General features: G+C 40.0%; 1 protein-coding gene across 1 annotated transcript; it reads left to right on the top strand.

The window, feature by feature from the left end:
- Nucleotides 1–14,757: 14,757 nt before the first annotated feature.
- Nucleotides 14,758–25,003, top strand: IL7 (interleukin 7). The gene is made up of 6 exons (XM_066179805.1): nt 14,758–14,872; nt 18,206–18,348; nt 21,648–21,731; nt 22,502–22,654; nt 23,943–24,095; nt 24,200–25,003. The coding sequence occupies exons 1-5, from the start codon at nt 14,863–14,865 to the stop codon at nt 24,087–24,089; spliced, it is 537 nt and encodes a 178-aa protein (XP_066035902.1). The 5' UTR covers nt 14,758–14,862; the 3' UTR covers nt 24,090–24,095; nt 24,200–25,003.
- Nucleotides 25,004–25,203: the final 200 nt, after the last annotated feature.

The raw sequence follows: 25,203 nt of genomic DNA on the forward strand, positions 1-25,203 counted from the left end.
TTCCAAAATTGACTTAAATTGATTCTAGTTCTAAGGTTTGGAAGACTTGGTTTTAACAATCTTATTTATTCTCTTGAGTCTTTGGAATTTTTTTATCCTGACCACAAAAATCTCATTTATTTTTTGCACAAAAAATGGTTGAAATTAGAGCTGTCCAATTCCTATATAATCCTTTCACTAAAAAGGAAGAAGATCTGACAGAAAAAAGTACAGATTATAAATGTTTTATAGTCTGCAACTACATACAAAATGTTCCCAGTACTATGACAGGGTGTTTTGCATACGAGTAATTGGTTAAAAATCAGCTATACAATAACTTGGAATACCTTACACATAAAAGGATTCTATCAAATGAGAAAGTAAAACCTGTGCTTTTTCAAAGACACTGCTTTTGTAATATTCAAAGAGTAAGTATCGGTTATGATCTAACTATGGAAGAAGATTTACAGGTCCATGTGCAACAACTACTGCATTATATGGTGACTTGGTGCCACAAGGAAGTAAATTATTTTAAAGTTTATAAAAGAAGAATTTACGTCTTTCTCTGTCAGCACTTTACACTCTCACATATCAAATCATTATGCCACCACTTCTCAGAGTAGTGGCCTGTGTAGATTTATAGACCAGAACTTTTAGATTAATTAGGAAGACAATAGGAATTCCAGAAACTAATCCACTTCTGCAGAGGTTATTTTTTAATTTTTTTTCAACTCTATCTTTCCAAGAATGAGGAGTGTGGCTCCAGAAAGTAACATCTGTACAAATATGGCACATTAAGAAAGTTTGGTGTATTTGGAAGGAATTAGTAGAAGTTAAACTACTATGAAAAGTCACCGAATCCATTTTTGAAGCCCATACAATTGCAGATAAATGCATACAACAGGAAGTCAGAGTGTAACCAGCAGCTGTAGGAATACTTACTAAAACATCTAGAAGTACACAGCATATCTGACCTTGTTAAACTGGCATCTATTAAAGACCTCTGGCCTAAGCCAGAGATGAGCTACAGGGAAAGTTTCATATCCACTGCAGTTTTGCACTGCAGTACAAATTTGATGTGTAAACCATCAGCCATTTAAGTTTCCAAACTGGCACGGCTACAGCTCCAGTTATCAGAGCACAGTATTTGATGTAATCCCTCAAACGTGTTTTGTAGCTAACAAAAAGGTAAACATGTCTATGCAGAATTTAACTTTGCAGGCTGCCTAGACTGCCAAGTTTCAGCTTCATGTGTTGGCCCAAATCTGCCAGACTAAACAAGGATTTCAGAGCATATCTCTCCCAACCTCTGAGCTGTGCTCCAGTCACCTAAATCAGGAGGCAGAAAACAAGGGCACAGAATGACTGTTGGGACTTTGTAGTTTTGGAGGTGAGACTGAATATATATTCCCATTTTTTGGAGGTTGCTGAATTCAGGCAACTTTCTTTGTTAAAGACCTATGCAGAATTCTCCAATATGATTTCAGATAAGACAAAAAAAAGAAAAGAAGGCATTTTTAGTCAATAAATATTTTTTATTCTAAGATTTATTAGTTTTTGTTCTACAAATGCATTTGAAATAACATGGCATCTTAATGTGCATGCTTACTCACTTTAACTAAAAAATATCAGGTGCTTTATGACCATTAGTTTTACTCAATACGTAAGTGGCAGAATTCAGAAGTTCTTGGCTTTCTGAACTGTTTGACTTGAAGTTCCACCAGAGACAATAAACATGTAACAGAAAAAATTCTTCTGGTTTCTAACCAGCCTTTGTATCCCATAATTATCTTCTACTTCATGAAAATGTAGAGCACTACTGCTACCTAATGGGTCATTTTCTACAGGGCAAGAGGCAAATGACTTATTAGATAAAAGACAATTTTATCTGCATGCTCTTTTTTCCATGTCAGAGAAACAATCACGAGGACACTTAGCAGTGGTAATCTGAGTGTGTCACCACCACGTTTATTTTTAATGACAGTACTGACAGTGGCACTTGGATGAAGCAGTTAACTGCATAATAATTATTGTGGCAAATGCCACTGGATTCAGTTAGCAATACACTTACCAGTTTATTCATTTATGAATCAAATAAACCCTCTTTCAGCCTTGGTCCTTCTACTGATATTACTTTTTAGCATGTTTTGTTCAGAAGCACGTACCTCTGAAATCAATCTGTATTCATGGGTAAATCTGTATTCATGGACAATCTGTATTCAAGGGCAAAAAACCTGATTGTCTCACAGATGACACAGAAAGGGGAAAGCAAACAAAATCTTCACTGGTTATTGAAAAGGAGGATAGAGAATCAAATTACTTGTTGATAAAGCACAAAACAAATAATAAATTACATAATGCAAATGTTCTCACTATATGCAACACCTTTTATTTTGGCCCTAACTCTGTTGAACAACAAAATGCTTTCCATAAAGCTTTTGCCACTTATTTCCACGCTGCTCCAAAGCATGTCCTTCTTTCCCAGCCTACTGTAAGTACCCTCAAACAGCAAGGGAAGGCCACCCTTTAACACTTGCACATACAGGCAGACCCAGCCAGGACTGACAGATACCTGCAAAAGCCAGAACAAATATTTGCTTCAGCTGACAGATCATTTCAAGTTTTAACTGGAACATTAAAAATGTTTTGTGTGAGCTATGCCAATTTTCTTCCACTTGTGGGCAGCTAGAGTGAACAAGTTCCATCCTAGCAAGTATTTTTCTTCAGTGCTTCTCCTCCTTTCAGAAGTCAACCAGCCTGTTTTTACTTTAATTTTCCTAAAATAATTTATCAATAATATTGTCAGGGTGGAAACACACATCTTTATTCAGCTTAAAGGAAGGAATAGGGACATAAGAAGAAAGCAGCAACCAAGGAGATCTTGGATCAACAGTTTTACATATAACTAATGCTAAAAATTATCTGGGTGGGGGAGGGGGCTGTTCCAGCTTAAAAACTCTATTCTAGTCTAGTTACTCCCCTCAAAGAAGCCTTGGAAAAAAAACCTATTCAGCCTTTTTTGGTGAAGATACTAGTAAAGGATGACACTTGAGATATCCTGATGATAATAATAGAAGGTTTAGGCATCTTACTTAGAGAAACACATTATTCACTTTTACCACACCTGTACTCTGCAAATTTTTTTAATCTACTAATTCTTCAGCTCTTATTACAGAGATTTGAAAATCAAAACCTATAGGTCAACCCCAGTTGTCACTTCAAAAAGTGTTTTCAAATTGTAAGAAATGGACAATTGAATTTTTAAAAGCACAAACATTGCAGAGAGTTACCAGCAGGCAGATCTCTCCTAGTAAGCAAGGCAACATATTAGCAACTGCATTCTCTTGGGGCTAAATTATCCTGCATTCCTGATTGCACCATAAGCTTTTTCAGACTGTTTAGCTTACAGCCCTGCTCCAGAAATCACTGTGAGGCATGTAAACCTGTGCAGCAGCCACTGCACCTTCACACATGCTGCCAAAGCCCTTCCAGCCTGACCTGTATCGGGTACATCTCTGGCCTGACTTGCCGTTCTGTTTCGCTGCTGACTGTCGGACTGCCATGCAGCACATGGCAGGGTTTCACATGTAGCACAGCTCAACCACAGCCTGTCTCACACCCAGAGCATCATGCAGAGAGCTGCCTGCCTGAAATATCAGAGCCATTTCCAGGCTACCCGATTTTTCCCCTTCTCTTTCTCCCATTTATTTGGTGCCCTGTTTGGACAGGAACAGTATCTTGGTTTAGATAGACAGATATCTGCCAGGGAAGATTGGAGTGTCCCTTGGAATGTAAGCCCCCCACCCCTTTTCCAAATTATTATAAATTTGCAATTAAAAGGTTGTCAGGCAAAGATTTTGGGAATAGGTATAGCAGTTCTTTACTAGGGATATAAAAAATACAATGTTGTAGTACAGAAGAATAAGCAAGCAAACAAACAAACAAGAAATCCCAGAAAACCCTGACAGAGTCAGAAATACAACCTGACACCCTGCTGGTCAGGGTGTTGGAAGCTGTCCAAAGTAAGCCCTCCTGGAGTGGCAGGTGTGGTTTTGTTGGAGTAGAGATGGTCCCATTGAAAAAGGGTCCAGTAATGGTGAGATGGGTCCAGTCTTCCTCCAAGAACCCGGTGGAAAACTGGATGACTGGTGACACTTGTGGCTCTTTTTATCTAGGTGAAGATGGTTTGGCTCCTCTTACCTGGACAGAGCATCTTCAAATGGTATGTTGTAATGTGTCATGTCAGTGGTGAGCTTTAATGATCCATTAACAGACGAAATCGCCATGGGGGTAGTGGAACAATGAACAGAGATAAGCAACACTGCTCCATCTGATAAGCAACACTGACCCATTTGAGCAACACTGACCCACCTGGGCAGAGATAAGCAACACTGCTCCACCCAGTTTCAATAGGTGGAATAGAGTAACATTTTTTTTCGGTTACAAAACCCAAGACAAATAGTCAATTGTGGAGATGTAATTTAACAAGGAAAAACTTGTGTGGGAGCTGGCTGTGGCTGACACCTGAGGTACCAATCAGCACTGCATGCATATGCATGGTTTTGTCATTCTATTTTTAACAACTTCTTTCCTTGTTTGCTCTGAGTGCTGTGATGCCAACACACTGTAAGAGGTCAAGGTGCTGAGCAGTGTCTCAGTCCCAGACAGGCACAGGTGGCTCAGGCCAGCAGAGCTTCATCCCTTACCCCTGGGGCTGTCAGCACTGGAAAGTTATGAACCAACCCCAACTCCATCCCACTCAGCCATCAGCCCACCTCCTGCCATGATAACCAGACTCACACCTGTGTTTCAGGCTACCTCTGAAGAAGGAGTTTATCACCAGACTGATTTTATTCTGGCAGGAGTGAGGATAACAGATGAGGGAAAAAAACTAGGCTGGCCCTTAAGCTTTTCCAAAGGGGATCTCCAACATTTTAATAGTTAGTGTTGGACCAGAAAAATCATGCACACTACTTTCTTGCTATTCTTTCTTTAACATTATTTTTAAAGAAATATCAATCTACCATCTTCATGATCTTCAATTAATGTCTGGTAAGGCAAGATAACCAAAAGGTATTCTCACAAAGTGTTTTTGGAGGAAAAGCAAAATGCTGTACCCTTCTACTCCCCTGTGCCTACAAACTGTGCAGAAAGTCTGGGGAGAGGATGTTGTCACACCCCAGTTCCCTGTGAACATGGGACACTTCATCATTCCTATGAAGCCAGTTCCCTTTCAGCCCTCTCAGGCCTCAGCCCTCACCAGGCCATCCACCCCTGGTGCACACCCTGGGCATAGGAATGAAAAGAGAGGGAAGGAATCACTGACTATTTGATAACTTTCTTACCCGCTGGTCTAGCACTGTCTTGCCTGTAGATACTCCTCCTGGTTCTACCTAAGGCACTCACCCAAGCTGTGCTCCAGGGCTTAGTAGTGGTAACTCCAATCTCGATAATCCTAAACACTTAGATTTCTGGACCTGGCATCTTTTTGAAATATTTCTAGAAAAAGGCAAAGAATAGACTTAATTGTCACCAGAAGGATCTGGGAGGCAAGCATCCCACTGAATCCAGACATCCGAGGGAAGGAAGCTGGCATCCCATTGAATTTTCTATAGATGTGCCTTATGGAAAATGTCTTTTCCACTTTCTGAAGCCTATGTTGGAAACACCTCCCCAAAGCAAGGAGCAGAAGGATGTCCTCCCTTTCCCCCTCCCAAATGGGGCTGCCCTGTCTTGTTCTGATCACAGCAATTTCTGGTCAATGCCTGGGCAGATCTCCATCTGGGACATAGACAAGCTTGAAAGGTCACTGTAGGATGTAAGTTTTCTTGACAGGCTCTTGGGTAATTTGCCAAGCCAGAAGTTACTGACAATGGAGATCTTAACAGGTCAATGGCTAAAAAGATCTTTTGACTGAGTCAGGGAGGGACTTTTCCAGGAACTTAAGCTTCTAGCATCTGGTTAAAATTTATTCCAGAATCTTTCCTCAGATGGCTTCTAGATGACCAGAGGACACTCGTGGCTTGACTTGTGCCACACATTGTCTCCAAACAGTGTGAACAGGAAGAGACTGATAATCTTTGAAGGAGAAAAATAGAAAAGCTAGTAATTCCTAGCACTTCCCATTGGTAAACTGTATACACACTAATAGCCACATGCCAAATGCACTGAGAACCCAGCCCCAGAAAAGTCAGTCCTTGAGAGATGGAGTCTTACTGGGGGTGATGACAGTGGTGCCCATGCACCATTATATCCTCATATTGTTCTTTATGCAATCCAGTGTCAACAGAACATACTTCTGATATTCCAGTCCAAACTCTCGTTGTATAATGTTGCCTTCACAGTTTCCACTGTATCAACTAAAACACTTCTTGTGAGACAAACTTGGCTTTTTAACAATTTTGTAACCCATTCAGATAGCACTGGTTTGTTTCTGCTATTTTACTCAGCTATGGTGAGGCAGCAGGAGTGGGGCCTCAAGGTCATTGGCTGCTGTGAGACCAATGGAGTTCCTACAATACTTTGGGTTGGGAAGGGACCTTAAAAATCATCTTTTTCTAACTTCCCTGCTGTGGGCAGGGACGCTTTCCACCTGAGGAGGTTGGTCACTGCCTCAGCTGACCTGGCCTTGCTATCTCCATACTGAGACCCTGAATGCAACTTCTGGGTCCATTCTTTACCATCTCCAGCTGCTAACAAGCCAAGGTGTCTTGGTTTATACTACAGCAAAGATTTCTTTTATTCTTTTACAAGAGTCAGAAAATTTGGTACTTTCTTTTCATACGTCTCCTGGACTCACGCAGAAACTCTTTCCCTAAAAGCACACAAACCAAGGAAGATCTCATTCTTCTACCTGCCAAACAATAACAGTGAGCTCTGATTCCCACTGAGGAGAGGTTTACATGGCAGAGAAATGGAGGGGACAGCCATTTCAGCTTGTGTCCCAGGATCTGCAACTAGTGGAAGCAGTCCTTACATCTCCTTAACTCCTCCAAACCTATGGAAGCAAAGGCGCTAGTGTATTCATCAGTTGGCACTGGGGAGGACTCTTGTTCAGGTTCACAAGCTGTGTTATGACCACTGCCAGATATTGTATTTGCATTCAAAAAAGTCCCTTATAAACAGAGCAGAGCACGGGAATATTAAGTTGGGGCAGGATAAGTGCAAGAAGAATGTCCCACGGATTTGAGACTGGTACTTTTCGCAGGAGTGCCCCAAGTAAGGCTGCATTTCCTGAACCAGAAGTCACTTCAGGGATCATAACACAAATGTGTGAACACTGTGGCACAGGGATCTCCAGCCAGAGTGTTCTTCAGAAGCAACTCAAGGCAATGTGTAGGATGTCATAATATCTGCAAGGCTCTGCCTTTGTGGCAGAGGTGGCAATTGTACCCCTTACAAAGGCCGCCTGATTTAGGGGCCCAGGCTGCCAGTGGTGGACTAGCATTCCCAAAGAGACCCATCACCCCTTGCTGAAACTCTCATTCACCTCCTTAAATGTCCTGGTCACACAGTCTTACCTAAACACATCTTCAGCTGCCTTGCTCACAGCCTTGCCCTAATCTTAGCCATGCACAGACAAAAGGCACTAAATCGTATCATCTGGGTCAGGAAAGATAACTGATAACTCTGGGTGTGACACACAGAGAAAATGCCACAGCTTCTCAGTGCCTGTATAAAAACACATCAAATAAAACACGTGGCAAAATGGAAATCTCTCTGTGAAACAACTTGTGAATTACTGGCGAGTTGTTTTTCCTTCCAAAATTTTATGGCCCAAAATTCCAACAAATAAACCAGGGATGAGAACTAAGAGATGTGTAGTATTTTTCTTTAATACTTCTAGAGAGGATGGGGTTAAAAACTGCAGTCAGGAAGCCTTTACTAATAATATACCAACCTTTATTGGCTGCATCTCCTATTGGTGTTGTTCCTTCATAATTACATGCCTTTTTAATACCTTGAAAGAGACCCAAATCTTCAATGCAAGGTAGGGCATTCAAGAATATGTTTCTGAAATCACAACAGCCTATTAAAGACTAATTAATTAGACAGCAGTAATTGTGGATGCAAGGCATGGAGAGTCTCAACAGTCATGTTTGGCTTGAATCCTCATCATCAGCCTGAAAAATGTCACTGTTGAATATTTTGGGAACAATTTGTGAATGTAATTTAAAAGAATTTTAAAAAGATCTACTACTGAAACTCACTCATTTCTTCCCTTTCATTTTATAGCTCATATCATCATTTGATCCATTTTCTGTAGGATAAAATAATTTCAGGTCATTTTTTTAGAGCTGGTGGTGTTTTCTCTGCTGAGGGAGTAATATTTGAACAAACCAAAGGCAATAAAAAGCTCAGAAATCACAGAACAAGCACGCACATTTTCACTGTTTCAAATTCAGCCCTTTAAAATGGATACATGAAACAAAAACCACAGTACCTGCACACTGTTTTTATGAAATACTGTGGCTAGATCTTCATGTAATATATAACCGTACACTGTTACAAAAAGAAACTCAAGTCTCAGCAAGCACTGACTGTTTTGATTTGCCAAGTTATGCTTATTGGGCAAACTGCATTAATACATCATATTTTAATTGTAGTTTTTCTTCTTTCTTAACCACCCCCTCCCACTCTAACCATGCAAAGACCGCACACTCAAGGAAGAAAGGCACATTTGAAATAGTTTCCACTACTCTTACAACATAATTTGTAATCTTCAAAGATAGAGATGTGTTTGGAATTATTTTAGGGCAACTCCAGACCATGGCAAAAAAAAAAAGTCAGAAATAATTCAAATCTTCAAAGGGGAAATTTCAAAGTTCATGTTTCAAACCCGCAAATTAATCTTTTGCTTACAAATAAGCATGTAAATTAGGTATGTTAAATTGGGGCTAAGCAGGCACTGGCTTGCAGGATTAGGCCCACAAAATCCACATTTAAAATAAGAGTTTTTATTTTAAACCATTGTATTGTATTCAAACCATTTGTATTGATTTTTTAAAAATTAAATTAGTTTTAAGAACAGGCTTCCTCTTCAGGATAGTTTACCATCATGCAATAAATGCAGCTTCTTGATAGTAAAGAATACCTCTCATAAGGTTTTTTAAGTGGATGGATTTAAATCAAGTAAAAGTTGATCAAGTAAAATCAAACCAAGGTTGGAAAGGTATGATTAGCACAACCAAAATGTCCTGAAGTTCATGGAATTCATCATATTTAAGTAAGTTTTCACACTGTGAAAAAGAGTCAGCTTTATGTTATGTATGAATTACATGTTATGTTATGTATGAAGGACACAGAATATTTCTTCCTAAAATAAACACTTAATCAGAGAAAGGATTTTACAAGAAAAACCAAAGAAAAACCAACCCCCCCCCCCGCCTCGTTCAGATGGAGAAAAAAAGTATTTTAATTGATTTAGGAACAGACCTAAATACTTCATTGGAACTGTAATCGAACACAGACATTTATTAATACAAAGCCAGGATAAAATAACCTTTAGCACCCTGTATTATATTTCCAAGATATAAGACCTCACACTCATTCCTCAGGTAGTCCTCTGGTTGTAAAAAATTGCAGATATTTAATTTTACTTCTTGCCACAGTGGCTCCAATTAAGTTGGTGTTACTTTTCAGGGTGATTTTCTGGCTGCCTTTAAAACCAGGAGGAAGATTTACAGTTATCTAAAAAAAAAAAAAATTAAAAGCATATTAAAAGGGAAAAAAAAAAAAGGAAAATAATAAAATGGAAGAAATAGAAATTGAGTACTATTTCAGGGACAGTTTGCCTGAAATCAGCTCACTAACTCACTGACCACATTTTATCAAAACAAATAATAACAAAACAAAACAAATAAAAAATTGTTAAAAACAAAAATAAATAATGGGCAATGAAGGGAAGAAGAAAATTAAAAAGTCCAATAAATGCATTTTTGTACTGGTATATATAACATTGTAAAAAGAAAGTCTACTAAGACGCATAGGTTCACTTAAATCATAAAAAATATTTTACTGTAATTTTGGAAAATAAACTCTTCAAACCACAACACCAAACGCAAAGGAAATTTCATGACCCTGTAATATAATGAACTGGTCATAATTTCAATATGGATTAATATCTGTGATGATTATTGCTGTTACCATACCCTCCCTTTCTCCCTAAAAAGACACTTGTTAAAGTAGGAAAAGTAAAAGAACATACATTGACAGAAACCAACACCCAACCCCTTCTTTCTTCTGTGCCTCACTAAAGCAGGAACAGGATTTTTATCCTTTTTCCTGGCTGAAATATTCATTTCTCCCACAACCAGCCTCATCTGATGCACTGAAACAAAAAAGAATCAGCTCAAAGCCTCCGCAGGGCGAGGAGGACTGTTCCTCTGGAGCTGAGGCCAGCAGATGATGTGACCCAGGGGCACAGTCCCAGCTGGGTTTTGGGCACACCCCAAGCACCAGCAGCCAGACCAGGAACAATTCTGGTGCCTGACAGAAGCTGGGGCAGAGCCTGATTCATGCACCTGGTGTGGGGCAACGCCCCGGCAGCCAGGAGTGAGGAGCCTGATCGCCACCATCTCCTCAACATTGGTAGTGCTGCTCTCGGGATCCTTCCCTTTCCTCGCGGTGGTTTCTCAAAATATCCTAATCTGGCAAATTGCTCTTGATAAAATCTTTATTGGCACATTCCTACACAGCAAGACAGGAAGAGAAAGTAATTACGACTTTTATTCTGGAACCTGATAACAAAACATTCCTGTGAGTCTCCCACACTTCCACAAATCTTATCTTAACAGTTTTCCAGGAATACTTTTTTCTTCTTTAATTCTCGCCAAAGAAGAAGAGATCCATACATTACATTTGAATGAGTGTAATATATAATTCCACATTAAACACAGTTTATCAGTCAGTTTGTGTGGTTTTTTTTCAGTGCTCACCTCAGTGACAGGAAAAACGATTTGTACACAAAAAGTAACAATAATAATTAATAAAAAGAGGGCGTTCTAGTGCAATTCGAATGTTAAGTCTCTTGGTCTTGCCTAAATACAGCAGAAGATTAGGACTTCCCAGACCGAAGCATCAATGAGAATTTTGGGTGCACAATAAACATAACTCTGAATCCCAGATAAGTAGGGATTCTCTTGTGGGTTCAGATTTGTTTAGTGAAAGGAGTAGGTGAGAATTTGTCTCTTTTTCTCCCCACTCCCCCTAGTTAGCTGAGAAAAATTTAACTATTAGACATATTTATTCATAAAAATAAGAGCATAAAAGTTGTCACACTTTCCTGAGTTCCACCACTTTGTGACAACTGGAACACATACATTTTATTCCAAAATTACATAAAAATATTTATAACTTTTTAACTAATGTTATTCAACAATACAATAATTCACTCATGGTACCGTAAGTTTGCAAGCAGCCTAAAATCAAATATAAAGTCATGGTCAAAAGAGTTTTTCAAGCTGACAGGCAACAGCTGGAGAAAGACAGCAACAATCCCAGAAATACTTAGTCTTTGGAGAACTGAATCTTAGCAAGAAATTATGTGCTTTGGAACTATGTAGTTCTCATGTAGCAATATTAATATTCTGGTGGAGACTACTACATAATGCCTGCTTTTCTATGAATAAATTTGACCATGTCAGGAGACAGTTGAATCTCTAAATTTAAACCTGTTTAGAGAAACTGTCCTCAGGAAATGTACTGAACGTAAAATAGGTTCATACATGAACAGCTAAAATTACAGGTGCCTTTCAGTTGTTAGATTATGCAATTTGCAGTACCCTCTTACGGTTTAAAAAGTTATTTTCGAAAACAGTGTGAAAGAGAAAACTACACACATTTGTAGCAATACCCTGCATTGGACTACATCTTCCCAGAGATTGCTTATTTGGAATCCTACTTAGTCAAATTATCTACGTAATAAAGCTAATATATCTCCTATTAAAACAGCCAGACCTATAAATTCTCAAGGAATGAAAGCAAAGTGGGACATCTAATGTCTCAGAAATTCTACAGAAATATTTCAGTTTTATTCTTCCTCCAAAGGTTTTACCTACAGCCCCCAACAAGCTGCAGCTTAATTCCACTCCAGAGGGAGAGGTGTCTGTTACAGCTCGGCATCAACTGTGTTTTGCAAAAACAGGCAAAGTGATACCTGTCATTTAAACAAGGTAAGACTCAGCTGGGATAGAATTTTATATGTTCAGGACTCTTTTCATGATTTCGTGATGAAAATGGGTTGTTAAGATGATTGTCATGTAATAGATCTTAAATTCCTTCTTTTAATTTTTCAACACGTTGGTGTTTCTTTTTCCTTGAAAAAAATACAGCATTCTTCTGAACATTTGAATTTGATCTTTTGGCAGGTAATCTTTTCAGAAAAAAACCCCCAAAATATTGCTAATCACTAAAATAAACACTTTGAAAACAAAATGCATATAGTCATTCAAGATATTTTTAAAAGCACATAAAAGTTACAGACAAAGTTTGAATATTTAAGCACCCTCTACATACAAATACATCAAATAACATCTTTATCACAAGTTTATGCCACAGTCCAGGGTTAGGTCACATAAGAGGGATTGACTGGGATCTGAACACATGATATGGAGCAAAGTACAGATCACACCATCTATTTGTCACTTTGACTGAAGAAAACATTTGCCATACATTTACCAGACTTTTCATCATTAAAAAAAAAAATCAAATGCTGCCACTACTGAAGACAAGAGCAAAATTCCTGTTAAAGACTCCTGTATCACCTTGCAGTCATATTTCCATTATCACATTAAGCTACTATGCTGACTTCTTCCATCAATTACATTATTGAAACAATTATCAGTCTTCCTGATGTTTCAGCCAGAAAACTAAGATAAACAGCTAAAGCAGTTTTTCCTTCATATTTTGCACCCTGACAAATCTGCATAAACTATCTCATTTTGTGAGTCCACATGTACTACTGTAAGAAATTGGAAGAACTACTTGCCTAGAAGGAAAGTTGATCTTGGTGATAAAATTTTGCATGACTGGAGCTTCATAGTGCAGCTTTTTCAAAACATTTGACCATTGAAAGTGCAAATCTCGAAGTACTAGACTGTAGAACAGATAGTCAGAAATTTTCTTGCATTACACCAGGTACTAATCTCCCCCCAAAAGAAGAGTCCTGTGGTATTCTCTGAGTTGCACATGCCAGCAAATTGAAATGCAAGGAGATGTTTTCAGACAATAGTTGACAGAAGAGAAAAAAGAAAACAATACATGAAAACAAGCAAAAAAGTGACAACTTAAAACACAATAAGAACTAGATAATTTAGCCATTAATGAGGCAAAATCCTTGTTAAAATTCAAGAACTGAACAATACATTATATCCAATCTGGCACTTATTTAAGGAACAAGCAAGTACAGGTGCTCCTTGTGTGAAATTGTGTTGATATTGATCCCTCTTCTTTGCCCAAATCGTAGTCATGGGCAATCATTAGTAAATCAAGCAGCTCAAAGCTGAAGGGGTGGAAAACCACCTCCCTCTTGAATCTTTGACAGAATACTTCTGAAGAAAAATTGATTAAATTCTTTTCCAAAGAAAAATAAATGAGAAATGTATAGCCAATCTAAAGCAGAGTCTAATTCACAGACAATAAAGGGGAATAAGGACTTCCTCACACAGGAAGGAAGCAGCACAATTTCAGTTCGAGAGAATGTGAGGAAACTATCCTGAGCATTCCACATATTTGGTCCTTGATATTCACACCTCAATATCTATCTCCCCTTAGGAAAGCACTCTTGTGAGAAGAAAGAGGGGTTCTGGAATCAACACTCTGTGCTTGTGCAGAGCAGGAAAAATGATGTTGAACTCATAACTCAGAAAGTTTCTGGGCAGGAGATGTGAAGGGGACACTACTAAGATATTTCATACCCTGTTTTATTCCAAGCCTTCTGAACTGCACATGAAATTTTTTGCATTCTGAATTTACTTAGAAAAGTACATCTTTCTACAGATTTGCCTTTTAGAATATGGGTGTCTTCTAGGCTGAAACACCTTCCTGAGCCATTCACCATCCTTTCTTAATCCTTGCAGAGTCCACAAAATGATTTTTGCGGGGGAAGAGGGGGAGGGTAGGAGAGGGAAAGGGTGTAGACGACGAACTCTGCGGAAACCATCCAACTTTGGCTTCTGAGCCCATGCAAACAGCCTGGGGTAACCCTTGACCGGAGACAGAGCTCTCTTGGCAGTCCCGCCTGCCACAACCCATCCAAGGGCAGCTGAGGGAGCGAAAGGACAGCGCATCTGCTTTCAAGCTAAGCCACTCTCCTCTGAAATAGCGACTCCAAAACACGCAGCGATTTTTTTTTTTTTTAAAGGATATCCTCCCCGCGGATGAACGGCTCTTTCCACGTGCGGTGCCAAGATCCATCCTTCCCTCCCCGGCCGCACACACGGCACTGGGCGTGTAGCCGGGGCTCTATGTAACCCCCGCCGGCACGGCCCGGCCCCGCCACTGCCGCTCCGCCCGGCCCGAGGCGCTCCCGACCCCGCGGCGCGGGAGCGGGGATGCCGCCTGTCCCGGGGGCCGCGCCGCCGCCCGCGCCCGCCGCCGGCCCGCGGGCAGCCCCGCCGCGGCGGAGCAGAAAGTGAAAGTACCCGCGGCCGGCGGAGCCCCATGGGAAAGGCAAAGCCCGGCCGTCCCGCCGCCGCTTCGGACAGCGCCGCGGCCCCCGCGGGCGGGCGGGCGGCGGGGGGCTGCTGACCCCGGCGCGGCCGCCGCGGCCCCTCCCGGCCCCTGCGCGGCGCTCCGCGGGCTGCGGGCGTCATGGGCGAGGCGGCGCCGCCACCATGACCGCGGACCCGTCGGCGCGGCTCCCCGACAGCGTCCCCACGGACCATGTTCCATGGTAAGGAGCGCGCCCCGCACCGCACCGCTCCGCAGAAGGCGCCCCGCTTCACCTGCCCCCGGGCTGGGCTGGGCTCCGCCGCGCTGCTCCGCGCCTCCGGCCGCGCTGCCTCCTCACCTGCTCCGCTGTCTCCGCGCCGTCGGCCCCACCGCCTCGCCTGCTGTGCCGGCGCGGTGCTGCCCGGTGCCTTTTAAAAGCTTGGTGACAGCCGGGGAAATTCCCAGTTTTGCTTTTTTTTTCTCTTTCCCCCGTAGAATGAAAGTAAAAGAGTCCGGTTCCCATCGCTCCGGCTGCCGGGAAAGGGCAGCTCGGGAAGGCAGAGGCGGCGGGACAGCGCGGGGCGGGGAGCTGCGGGAGGCATTGCTCCGCGCCGGTCCGCGCTGCTCCCACCACCCGTGGCGCCTACCTTCCCGTGGCCACATACCTTCCCGTGGGCACATACCTTCCCATGGCCACATACCTTCCCGTGGGCACCTGCCTCCCGTGGGCACCTGCCTCCCGTGGGCACCTGCCTCCCGTGGGCACCTGCTGCCCCCCGGGTGCGCCCGGAACAGGTGCGGCGCAGCGCCGGGGGTGCCTCGCCCCCGGGAGGTAGCGCTCGCCCTCCCGCCCCTCTGCATGGGTGCAGCGGGACGGAGGGAAAAGAACTGTAGTGACCCGTTCCCCGGGGGCATTGAGGGCTGCGGAGCGGGGAAAAGGGCAGAGGGAGCGCCCCGCCGAGATTGGGGTGGGTTGTGAGGCACCGCGGCTGCTGCGAGGATCCCGCTAGGTGCCGCCGATGTGCCCCGGGCTGCATGCATAGGAGGGTTTTTTAACGTTAAAAAGCCAAGAGGTTTTTTGTTGTTTTTGTTTTGGGTGCTTTTTAAAAATGTATTTATTTATTTATTTATTTTAGTATGTGGAAATATTGGAATACTAGCTGTTCCTGACTCTTCTAGGAGAATTTTTGGGGCTTTCCAGCTATGACTTAGGAGTATCTGGGAGTTTACTGGAAAGATGGGTTATTACCAGTAATACATGCTCTCTTTCTTTTGAATTGCTGGCCATATGGAGCACCATAAACTCCCATTCTTTCAAAGTTACCTAACTTTAGGAAAATCCGTTTCAATTTTCAGTTTAGATCTCCTAGAATTTTTAATGACACTTGTCTAATATTTTTTCCAGAGGACTCATTTAGAAATATCTGAAAAGATTTCATCACCACCCTGCAGTGGCTCAAGGGACTTCATAAGTGTGTAACACGTGACCTGCTTTTATTCTGTAATTTCCTAATTTAAAAAAAGATTGGCAATCTGTACAGTATAGAGAAAGTAAAAATGACAAAATAAAAGTGACTTTGCGTGTTTCGCCGCTTATCTACTCTTGTTGCCGGACAAACCAAGTTTAAAGTAATGGAGTCAGATTGTTTTAATTTAGAGGATTGCTATTTTCATCCCTTGAAATATGTTTGTGAAGCAACATATCCAAGTTGTTTGTATTACCCTATTTGCAAACAAGCATTGCAGTTCATCTTTTGCGCTGGAATCAAGAGGTGCAATGGGAGATTGGAAAAATGTTGTCCTATAATGAAGTTCTTGAATGTTTTTTGTAAGTGTCTTTTAAAATACTAAATCTTAGTCCTTCAAACTGATAAATCATTCAACAGACATATAGTTAGCATAGAGGTTTACAAAGATAAAGATCTCTGGAAGTCAAGTGTGTCCACTTGGAGCTTGAAGATTATAGTGGAATCACCTTACAGAGTTTTCAAATTTATTACATGTAGGATCCACTTAGTTCATAAGGCTAGATTTTTTTTGAGACATTAATAGACATCAGTTGATCAGCATATAAAAAGGTCAGAAAATCTGGTTTTCAACCCATCAAATTTCCCATTAAAATTTGTCAGGCAGCTTGCCACAAGAATTCTGTGACTTCACTTGTACAGGTAGAATTGTTTGTTCTGGTACTCTTTCTAGGGCAGAGTAGTACATCACAGCATGTTCAAATGCAATCTGTCAGAAAGAGGAGGCTTCACTAGTCAGGAAAGGCAAGCATTCTTCTTGGAGGATTCAGTCTGCTGTGTGTGGTGGGAGTTGGCTGGGATGGGCTGTAAGGGACTGTGCTTCTTTGAATGGCAGTGAGCCTGTGGTGTGACCTGTGGTTCTTGCATTGCAGAAGCTGGGTGGGTCAATACAAATTTTTGTCAAGTTTTATTGCTGTTTCCTTAGTTGTTCAAAATTCCTTTCTGAGGCTGTGATTTACTAGTGATGCCCAAGTCCAGAGGTGCCCATCATCTCTTGAGTGCTGAACTGCCTGTACCCAACAGCCCATCGTTGCCAGAGAGGAAGGAAAGTAGCAACCTGGGCCAGGGCATCCATTCTTCCTTTCCTGGTTGCTATCCTGCAGCTACTCCATATGCAGTTGTTGTTCTTATTCAGAAGTGGAGATGGGCAGAAACAGTGGCCTCTGCCAGGAACTTGTGATCTTTGCTAGTCCTTCAACATAAATTTCTACCTTTATTTTTTTCCAAAATCTTCAATTTAAGCATTATCCTAGACAGACTAGTGATAGGTCAGAGTCCAATTATTCCTAATCGCATATTATGATGTACTCAGTCTCCTTCATTCCCAGTACCAGTTGAGTCACCTGCAGCCTCCTGTCAGTTCCTTCAGGCTCTTTTGAATTTTTGGTCTTTTCTCTCTGCCTATCCTCACAGAACTCATTTTTTCCTGGATGCCTTGCAAAGACAGAACACCAGGCGTCTGAACAAAGCACGATGGCCTGCTAAAGGGACAAACAAAGTGATGGGCAGTGAAGATTGCTTAAAAAGATTGCAAAAATCTTGTGGAAAAGGTTGTGTTGCTGCTCAATCTCATGTTATGGCCAGTAGCATGGATTTCTACATTTGGTCAGCCTGAAAATATGCTTAAAATGTGTCTCTTTGTTGTAGAGATGTGTTCATGGGGATTTGTAGAAGTTATCAAAGGAAAAATGGACAGTCAAGATGAGACTCCTCAACATATGTCTGATGTGGTTATGGTCCAATAAAATTCAGTGCTTGCAGTGAACCCTGAAGATGAATTCAGCCCTAGCAGTCACCAAGTAGCTGGTCAGCTCAATACTTGTAGGCTCTTATCCACACTAGCTGAATCATCTTCGGGTATGAGGGAGTTTAGACAACCAAAGAGTGTCTTAATCTGGAGCTGAATCTTTCCCTCTAGCAAGGCACAAGTCATTTGGTTGTCCAAAGATCCCTTTTAAACTATTTTAACAGATTACAGAATGTATTTGTTAATACAGCACACGGTCTGTGACATTAATATGTATCTAACTGTTCTTCTTGTAATCCAGCCTTTTTTAGATCTACCTTACCAGTTCTGCCACTGCTCCTTGTTCTGTCTCCAGTGAATGCATCTAGTTGTGCAATGAGAAATAAACCAACTGAAATCCGTGTGAAGTATGAGAATATACTAAGTCACGACATCAATGAGCTGGTAGGTAGTAGCTCTTGGGCTTCCAAAAAATGTTGATTGTTTTTAGATGCTAGCAATTAATAATAAAAGGTCTAATGTTAAAACATGATCAAAGACTAATTTAAAGTCACACATTATGCTGGAATGCTGGTTTTATTCGAAGAGGTGCAATTCAGTCTCTTTAAAATCTCTGAAATCTGTGGATAGTGCCTATTTGCATGTACAGTACTGTGATACAGTTTTTTGTGCCTGAGCATCATGTGGTTAGACACATGTACTTTTTGGCAATACATCATATATTTCATTAAAAATCACTCTTTCCTGAAGTAATTTCATGACTACTTCTGTTTGTATGTTTTTGTCAAGAGAAGAAAGAATTACACCTGTAATTTGTTCTACTAATTTGAGTTCTTGACTGAAGTTTTATGTTGTCCATTGAATACAAATGCACAGAAGCACAAAATTCATAGGACAGTAAAAGTTTCTTTGTAAATTAATAGGTTTCTTTGTGCCTATTAATATATTAATATATTTTGTTTAGCCAACAAAAATTATCTTTTCCAGATGGCAGCAGAGAAGAACTTAACATTCTCATGTGTAAATCTCCTGCATTATGCCTTTATCAGCCACATTTATTACAGCTTTGCAAAATAGTTTCTTAACAATGTACCAATCCATGCCCAAAATTTACCTTCCAGTTCTTCCTCTTAAATTATAAGCAGTTAAATTTATCTGTCAAGAACACTTCCATGGGGGACGTGCTATTAGTATGTGTTTGTATTAGTAGAGGCATTCCCACAAAAAAAAAAAAAAAAAAAGTGATTTTTCTGACAGATTGTCGCTAAATGAGGATTCACCATTCTGTTGCAGTCTTAAATCAAGATCTATTTGCATGAAATAAAAATAATATACAGCCTTTATCCAAGGGCAAAATCAGGAGCCATTGCATTTCTTCATACTCATAAACTACCACCATCCTTCAGAGCATTATGGCAGTGGTTTCCAACCTCTCTCTACCAAGACACATCAACTCTCATCTGGAAACAAAATACCTTTGTGGTCAGGGAATGATCTTTTAACATTTTGATCATGTTATGTTTGTTGAGATTATGCAGAGAGAAGGGTATTTCTCTGCAGACAAATTGCTTTATTCTGAATGAAGCATCAAATTTGGGGAGAATATTAATGGCCATATTAGAATAGATAAGTCTTGCTATCTTATTTCTGACAAAGACAAGTGTTCCCTAGAGAACAAAAGTAAACTCTCTTGGTGAGCAGTTAGAAGATAGCTGACCTAGAAAAGAAAAAAATCCAAAGGAATAACACCTTCTGGGAGGCAGATCCTGCTGCCTTCTGGTGGCGGAGATGCATGAGGTGCATCCCTGTCCTGCTCAAGATGCAGGGTCAGGGAGGTTGGGGGACTGTCCTGGCCTGGACAGGGCAATGCCTTGCCATTGTCCTGTTGTAGGATGGATACATGTAGGATGGATACGGTGCCCCATAGTGCCATCAAGGATTGGAATGGAGCAATGCCATTATTCCGGATACATTTTGAAAGTTTTGGGGTTTTTTTGGTGTGGTTTTTTTTTTTTTTTTTTTCAATAAATATTATTGAGATTTTTTAAGACATAGAGGTCTTTATAGAAGACTGTATGAAAACTAAGAATTATCAAAATAACGACATCAGTAAAACCTTTATGAATTAATGCTTGTGAAAACTGATGGGAATGTACGGAACTCTGAAGCTTTTACTTCCTAGAAGACAAACACAAGCAACATCTCTGCAAGCTTCTTAATTTTTTCTGACTTTACTTTCCCCATTTAAGAGAAATTTGTCTTCTATGTATATTCAGTATATTGTCACTATAAGTTAACAGCAAATATGTGTGCTGTGTAGGTGATAGCAACTGCCCAGTAGGCATCTTTCTGCAACTGCAGAGTCAATAGCTTTCAGTTCCCCAGCCAGATGTTTGGAGTAGCTATGGGTTTGCTGCAGAGCAGAATAGTGAGTCACATACTAGATCTCTGTTAGGTAAATAAATTTTCACTAATGCTTTTTCTGAGGTCAGGATTTCCCTTCGGTTGGTTTAGTCACAGCCAATAAACAGCTTTCAGATGTGGTTACTGTACGTTTTACTACAGGTGATCTGAGGAAACTAGAGAGGATGGGAAAATCTCATAGCAGTTAGCAAATGAAGTGACATATATAGTTTATAGGTTGATTATGTATAAACATATATATATACATATATATATAATAAATTTCGGTGCTGTGTGACTACAGCAATATTTGTTGTGGTGCAAAAAAAAAAAAGTTAATTAGCTTCCCAGTGTTGGTGGTTTGGGTTTTTTAATTTGGTTTTGTTGTTCTGTGGTTTTCTTCTTTGTCAGTGAATATTTAACTTCCTAAACACTTGGACTGAAAACACTTTCTGGATAAAGTTCTGTTTATCTTGGGTGAACTTCTGAAATACAGGCAATTTCTGCAGAAAAACTTTAGGAATTAACTGTCTAATGTGCTTATATGCATGGCTAAGTGAAGAGATTGAAAACAATACTGTTGTGAGACACCTTTCTTAAGGCCCTTTAAGGGGCTTAACTGGAATGTCTGGATACAGGCTGAGGAAAACAACACTGCTGTTGAGTTGGCTTCCATTGTCATCTTGATGACAAGTGAGAAAGTGGAAGAAAAAACTACAAGAGAGGATAAACTATTGATAAAATATTATCATGACCATGTGATGTTGCTTAGGCCATCTTCTGTTATTCCAATATACAAAGTAAGTGCTACCATCTGTTTAGAGCTGAGACAAACATTGACAAAGACTGTATTCAATGTTACAATTCAAATGTAAGATTTGAACATGAGTGCTCTGTGTTTCAAAATTTCCAAAGAACAAAGCAGTTCAATAGAATAAGAAGATTTAAACTGAACAGATTTGTGTCCATTTCTGGGCTCCCCAGTATAAGGGAAATAGAGAGCTACTGGAAAGAGTCCAGCATAGGAACATGAAGATGCTGAAGGGATTGGAGCATCTCTCTGATGAGGAAAGAGAGAGCTCTGAGAGAGCTGGGGCTGTTCAGCCTGGAGAAGGGAAGGCTCAGAGGGATTTCATCAATGTGTGGAAATACCTCAAGTGAGTGGGCAAGGAGTACAGAGCCATGCTCTTATCAACAGTGCCCAGTGATGGGACCAGGGGCAGTGGGCACACAGCAACACACAGGAGGTTCCTTCTGAACATCAGGAAAGAGCTTTTTACTGTGAGGGTGACTGAGCACTGACACAGTACTTCCATGTCTAAACATATGATATTTTACAGGTAAATATGTCTGCAGAGTATCCTGACAGGTGCTGCACGAATACAAATGAAAATATCAAAGTGTTTTTCTGCAATGATACTGAGGTAAAATTTAACTTTTCAGAATTTAGAGAATGCAAACTCAAATGAGTTCTTTGTACAGTCCAGTACAAAATAGAGTGTTAGAGTAGTATTTAATTTTAAAAGTCAAATCACAATATTCAGGATGTTTTTGGTTTTTTTGAATCTGGAATTATATGATGTGTCAAGTAAATTGATCTTTTAAACATTTAAATATTTAGCAATTCCATATCCAAGAATTGTGGGTATTTTTTCCTACTATGACGATTCTTCTATATTTTTAATTCAAAACAGACACAACAATTTTTGCCAATAGAAGTAAACGTTAAAATTTCCCAATCTCTATTTTTATTTTTCTACAGAAAATTATATTAGCTAAGCTTTTCACTTCAGACCTGAAAACTTTAAAATAGTACTTTGGGCAGATATCAAATGCCAGAAAGAACAATTGTCAGCTGTTGCTACAGATTTTATCATGACTTGATAAAAGGACTGGCTGGAAAAATCATTTGTTTTGCTAACTGCATCAATTGATTTGATTTCAGCTGTGGTTTCTCCCTAACATCCTTATGCTACTATTATTACTACTAAAAATTGCTGCTTTAAATATCTCGAAAAGATGGCAGGTAAGTCAGATTAGTTACGTGTTTTATTGAAAAAAGATTTGCACTATGAAAGCAAAAGAAACCTATAGTAATTGATGAGGGTTTGGGTTTTTTAAAGATAAACAAATATTGCAAAGAATTAATGGTGCACAAACTTTTCAGAAGATATTTTCCTTGCTCTCTTGACAGGAAATAGAATCACTACAGAGCATGGCATGCAACATGCTCAGATTTTTTAATAAGCAGAGAATCAGCAAAGCCTTTAGATGGAAAGCAGCATTCGTCTCATGTGGGACATTAAAAGTTCTACAGTGTAAATGTGAAAGACCTAAAAAAGAAAAGGTGAGTAATAGTTTTAACTGTTTGCCTTATTTTCTAGAGCTCTTCAACACAGACTATCACATCTAAAAGATATAACTACCGTGCACAAGTTCTATGCCAGAGGAAGTTTCCTCTGCATTTGTCTTGTAATAGACATTAAGCCCAGTGCAGACTAGGACAATCATCTGGAAGTCTATGGTGAAGATATCTGCTCTGGTTCAGTAGTGAAATAACTGAGTTAATTCTCCAGTGAGAGACAAGAACCAGACTTGTGCGAAGAAGGCATTTAAACTTCTCGTGAGTCAGAGTTGTAACTTCTCACTAACCGTAAGAGTCATGTTTAATTTGGTTTGTTTCAACAATTAGGGTGAGATTCTCTCTTTTCTGTAATCTCTTTGGTCTTTATTTTAACCACCATATCTCAAATTCAACAAGAACCATTAGATATGATAATATTTGGTGTTTTAGTCTTTGGCAGAATCTTTTTTTTTTTTTCTTCTTCTTTTTTCTTCACTTAAATGTAGCACAGTGATCCACAGACTACAGCAGCAAAAGAAAGAGCCTTCTTTTAAGTGTGGGTCAGTGTTGCTTATTGAACACAAAAGTATTAACCAACATCAAAAAAAGTCTCCACATAGGCACCAAAGGATATGCTTAAACAGATAGATTGAAGGCTTCATTTAACTCTTAATTTTTCTCCTTGAAGTCGAGAGACTTATAATCTGGGATGAGATCTTCAAAGTAATGTTGGTGTCTAGATCTTGCTTTGTCACCTCTGGTGAATCAAACGTTTGCCTCATTTTAAAGGTATCCCAGTCAAGTCATAGAAGTCAGTGTCACCCTTGCAACTCCTGCCTAACCTTAGAATTCTTGTTTTTATTTAAAGACCAATTAAAGTAATTTAGCAAAAAATTATGAGCAATCATTGAATATGAACAAGAACCACCATAGTTTTGTCTGCCTGAGATCCTGAACACTAGGGCACAGCACCAGCCCCTGGAACTGGTCTGTCTTGTTCCACTAGTCTCAACACATATAGTCAAAGTTTGGCTCACAATTTAATTGACTTTCTCATTCCTTCAGACAATGGAATATAAATTTTAATCTGTGATAGAGGATGTACACATTCTCAGTTGGACACACTGGTTTCAGGTGTCTTTATTTGCTCTGAGTTAAAGCCATGTTCTCACAGTTCCATGGGCAGGGGCTCTCCACTATTCAGATGTAAGGCAATTGGTTTGCTTTGAAAGATGGCTACAGGAATAGAATAAGAAGTTCTCAGACAACAATACAATCTGTTCTGTTTCAGGTTTGCCCAGATGTATTTAATACAGCAGATACAGAGACAGGTGAACAGTCCAAAAAGAAATGTAACCAAGAAGTTTGTGAACTGAAAGAAAATATATCTAGCCTTCGATCCTGCTGGAATAAATTTGAAAAAATAATTTCCAGGTGATTTCAGGTGAAACCTGCTCTTTCCTTTTGAAGTGGCATTACTTGGTATCTTTGCATTTTATATGCATTCTTCAAGTAACCTTGCTCGCTTATATGAACACTTTATGCCAGAATTCTGATGGAAGGCTACTGTACCTTGTTCCTGGAGATGACAGAAACAGAAATGGCTGAAGCAAGCTGCTGAAGTCGAAGAAGTGGAAATAGAAGACCAGCATTTTAAACAAAGAACTCTGCAGAAGTCTGTGTCCAGCCTTTGTGCTCTGGAAACTACTTTTAATTTTCTGACTTTTCAAGTAACTTTATAACACTGTCATATGAAAGTAGCCACATGTCTACTGAAATTTATAAACATCTGGGAATCTGCAGATGAAGAAAAGAGTATGAAAAAGTAGCTGGTTGCTTTATATCTATGCAAAATGCATCAAGGACCAAAAGTAACAATTTATCAAAGCAGCAGCTGATCTTGGGTATGTTCTCCTGACACAGAAGTGGTTTTGGTGTGGGTCTGATGGCTCTGCTAACTGATTCGGGTTTGGAAAAACAGGGGAAAAGTTAGCTTTTCGAAAAACTTAGGAAGGGTACTGATTTTTGAGAGATGCAGCATACTTCTGCTGGCTGAAGCACAGGCAAGACTGAATCCTGTGGAACAAAAAGGAGATGTCTGAATGTAAGTTGTTCAGTTGACTGGGAACAGCACTACACTCATGCATTTGATAGTCCAGAGTTAGCTGCAGGAGGAGCTAGAATTCCTTAGCCTCAGATTGTGATTTCTCATATGCTATTATTTTATATAACATGTTTTAAGATGTTAGGCAAACATGACTTAAAATGTGTGAATATTGTCAGAGAATAATATATTGGCATTTAACTAATAAAGTGCTCATATTTAATTTTGAATAAATATAAGTATTTTTATAGTTGTTTATTACTCTTTTGCAGTTTCTTACTTTGATATAACTCCTTTGGTAATAAAATATTTGTCTTCTATGAAATTGGACTGTTCACTTTTTGGCTGTCATTACTCCATTTTTAGGTTTTTTTCAGAGATTGTAATTTGAAGCACAGCTGGGGACTTCCTGTTTTAAAATACCCAGTTTTTAGCTGCCTGTAACCTG

This window comes from Chamaea fasciata, unplaced genomic scaffold (assembly GCF_029207755.1).
Source record: "Chamaea fasciata isolate MVZ Bird 193981 ecotype frontalis unplaced genomic scaffold, bChaFas1.0.hap1 SCAF_1, whole genome shotgun sequence".
Taxonomy (NCBI): Eukaryota; Metazoa; Chordata; class Aves; order Passeriformes; family Sylviidae; genus Chamaea; species Chamaea fasciata.

What these genes read in the sequence shown, in the direction of transcription:
- IL7 (XM_066179805.1), top strand. An exon ending in GTCACGACATCAATGAGCTG is followed by an intron (nt 18,349 to 21,647) that starts GTAGGTAGTAGC and finishes GATATTTTACAG; the next exon opens with GTAAATATGTCTGCAGAGTA. An exon ending in AAAGACCTAAAAAAGAAAAG is followed by an intron (nt 22,655 to 23,942) that starts GTGAGTAATAGT and finishes GTTCTGTTTCAG; the next exon opens with GTTTGCCCAGATGTATTTAA.